Genomic DNA, 2222 nt, shown 5'->3' with positions numbered 1-2222 from the left:
AAGTGCGAGTTTCGTAATGAGAATGTAATCGTACAATTTATGGCTGTAATTCGTCAGAAGTTTAAATAACAGTTTTCGATTTAAGTTATAACATTTATGATATTTGAAAAAATGTAGTTAAAGTGTACGCATTAAACGTACGTGAACGAGCGCGAAGCGCGAGAGCATACTCGCGCGCCCTAGGCGCGTCCGAACTTGGCGCGAAGCGCCGCGAGCGTAGCGCGGAATCAGAATGTGTCCGCACAGTGGGCATATTTAAATTAGTTAAAAATTAATTATAATTGAATTCAGATACTCATTCTAAAATAAATGAATTCAAACTTTATTTAATGTAATATTGTAAAAATTTATTCAGTTTATAATAATTAATTAGTCTGTTCATAACATATAAAGCATTGAACTATTATTTTCATATTGAGTCATTTAAATTATTTTCTCTCGGTATTCTTCTGAACATTTTGGATATCGATAACCTTTTAAACTATATTCCAGAAAAAAGTAAAATATATATTCGGATCATTTAGAAATCAGAATTCCGATACTCAATTCACAACATAACAAAAATGCACATAAATAATATTAATAAAAAACATGTAGTTTAAGCATTAATAAAATGTTATTTCAAAAATTATAGCCTATATTCAATTACACAACCTTCAAGTAAACAAGTAGTAACTGTTATCGACTGCAGAAAAAACCACCAACAGATAAGCAAGAACTCGAATGTACCATAATAATTCAACATGACGCAAACCATGCAGCTATTGTAATATTTTATATGGGATAATATTGTTTATATGTAATATTCAAAGTTGATTTTATTTTGATATATTTTATTTTTAAATCACTATTTAATAAAATTATGATTAACTTAGTAAATGTAGAATTTCATAATAATTAATTTATAGAATATGATCTACTTTTAATTGAAAAGAAACATATATTATAATCTGTAGCATATAATATGTGGATCGCGGATTTGTTTTAGGATTAATGGAAAGAATACATGAATCCTTTTCATTAATCCTAAAACAAATCCTCGTTGTGATAAATAAAATTCCGAATTAAAGCTATTTTTGTTTATTTTTAACTTCCCTTAGTTTTGCCACTGCTTCTTTCCTAGCAGCTTCGGATTTCTCACAATTTTTCTCCAACTTTAGAAGCATGGCTCTTTTCTTGTTCTAAAACAAATTAAATTGTTATTAATATCTGTCACATTTAGAAAAGTGCACAATACCCATTATCCGAAATTAGGTGTGTAACTATTTCCCAGTGCCTACCTCTCGAGCCGTAACTTTCATCTTTATTTCCTCTAGTTCTGCTTCTTCTTTGCCCCGTTTTAATTTTAAGTAACCTAGTTTTGATACAAGTTTCTCTTTTTCCTGATAAAGTTCTTCCAGTCGATTCATTACTGAGTATTGCAGATACTGCGAAGTCGGTTGGGTCGACAATTCTTGATAAGCTTCGTGGATTTCTTTCATATTAGAGCGCGATTCTTGCACTATTCGACTCTCCATATTGATAATAAACATTGCTGACTCTTTCATCAATTTCACCTGGTTCGTCTCGAATTCGAGCTTCTTAGATTCTTGTTTACCGTCCTGTAATGTTTTCCCAAAGCCTGATAGTTCTTCTTCTATTTCTTGAATTTTTGAACGTAATGAATCCATCCTTCAAATTGTGTATTCTTTAAGTGCAGATGTACTTAGGGACATTAGTATTGATTCTGTAAATGACAGAATTTTCAGTGTTTCCGACAATTTTCAAACGCAATATTATGACGTTTCATATTGTGTTAGCATAACTTAATGAAATAAAGCTACCTCGAAAGCTATTCTTTTCAGATTGCGCAATTTTCAAATCCGCAATCGTTAAAAGGCCCTAAAGGTATCTTCAAATAAGCGAAAAAGAAGTAACCTTCCCCGGTATGAACATTTAAAACAACATAATCAGAAAATAAAAACCTTTAGAAATATTTTCTAATATACAATAAAAATGGAATTGTAGCATACTCTACAACAGTGACTTATATGCGCCACTTACTTGTCATAAGGTTCGTATAATACTATGTGAATTTGAGCATAAATTATCCTTATAGCAAGTTACATTTAATGCATTGTTGTAGAGTACACTTCAATTGTTTATGAAATATTGTTTCTACACAAAACCGTCAGTTTTTAAAATTACTAAATAAGACTGTCATATCATATCGTGCACTAAAA

General features: G+C 30.5%; 1 protein-coding gene across 1 annotated transcript; it reads right to left on the bottom strand.

The window, feature by feature from the left end:
- Positions 1-963: 963 nt before the first annotated feature.
- Positions 964-1704, bottom strand: LOC117168015. The gene is made up of 2 exons (XM_033353330.1): positions 1281-1704; positions 964-1181 (listed from the first exon to the last, which is right to left on the bottom strand). Exons 1-2 carry the CDS (start codon positions 1668-1670, stop codon positions 1071-1073), a joined length of 501 nt encoding a protein of 166 aa, XP_033209221.1. The 5' UTR covers positions 1671-1704; the 3' UTR covers positions 964-1070.
- Between the last annotated feature and the right edge of the window lie 518 nt (positions 1705-2222).

Source organism: Belonocnema kinseyi, chromosome 2 (assembly GCF_010883055.1).
Source record: "Belonocnema kinseyi isolate 2016_QV_RU_SX_M_011 chromosome 2, B_treatae_v1, whole genome shotgun sequence".
In the NCBI taxonomy this organism is placed as follows: domain Eukaryota; kingdom Metazoa; phylum Arthropoda; class Insecta; order Hymenoptera; family Cynipidae; genus Belonocnema; species Belonocnema kinseyi.
Note: the sequence above shows the minus strand (reverse complement) of the source record. Positions and strands in the feature narration are given on the sequence as shown.

Excerpts from the sequence above, each read along its gene's own strand:
- LOC117168015 (XM_033353330.1), bottom strand. The coding sequence starts at position 1,670 with ATGGATTCATTACGTTCAAAAATTCAAGAAATAGAAGAAGAACTATCA. Across the intron at positions 1,182-1,280 it reads TGAAAGTTACGGCTCGAGAG|AACAAGAAAAGAGCCATGCT; the intron begins GTAGGCACTGGG and ends AATTTGTTTTAG.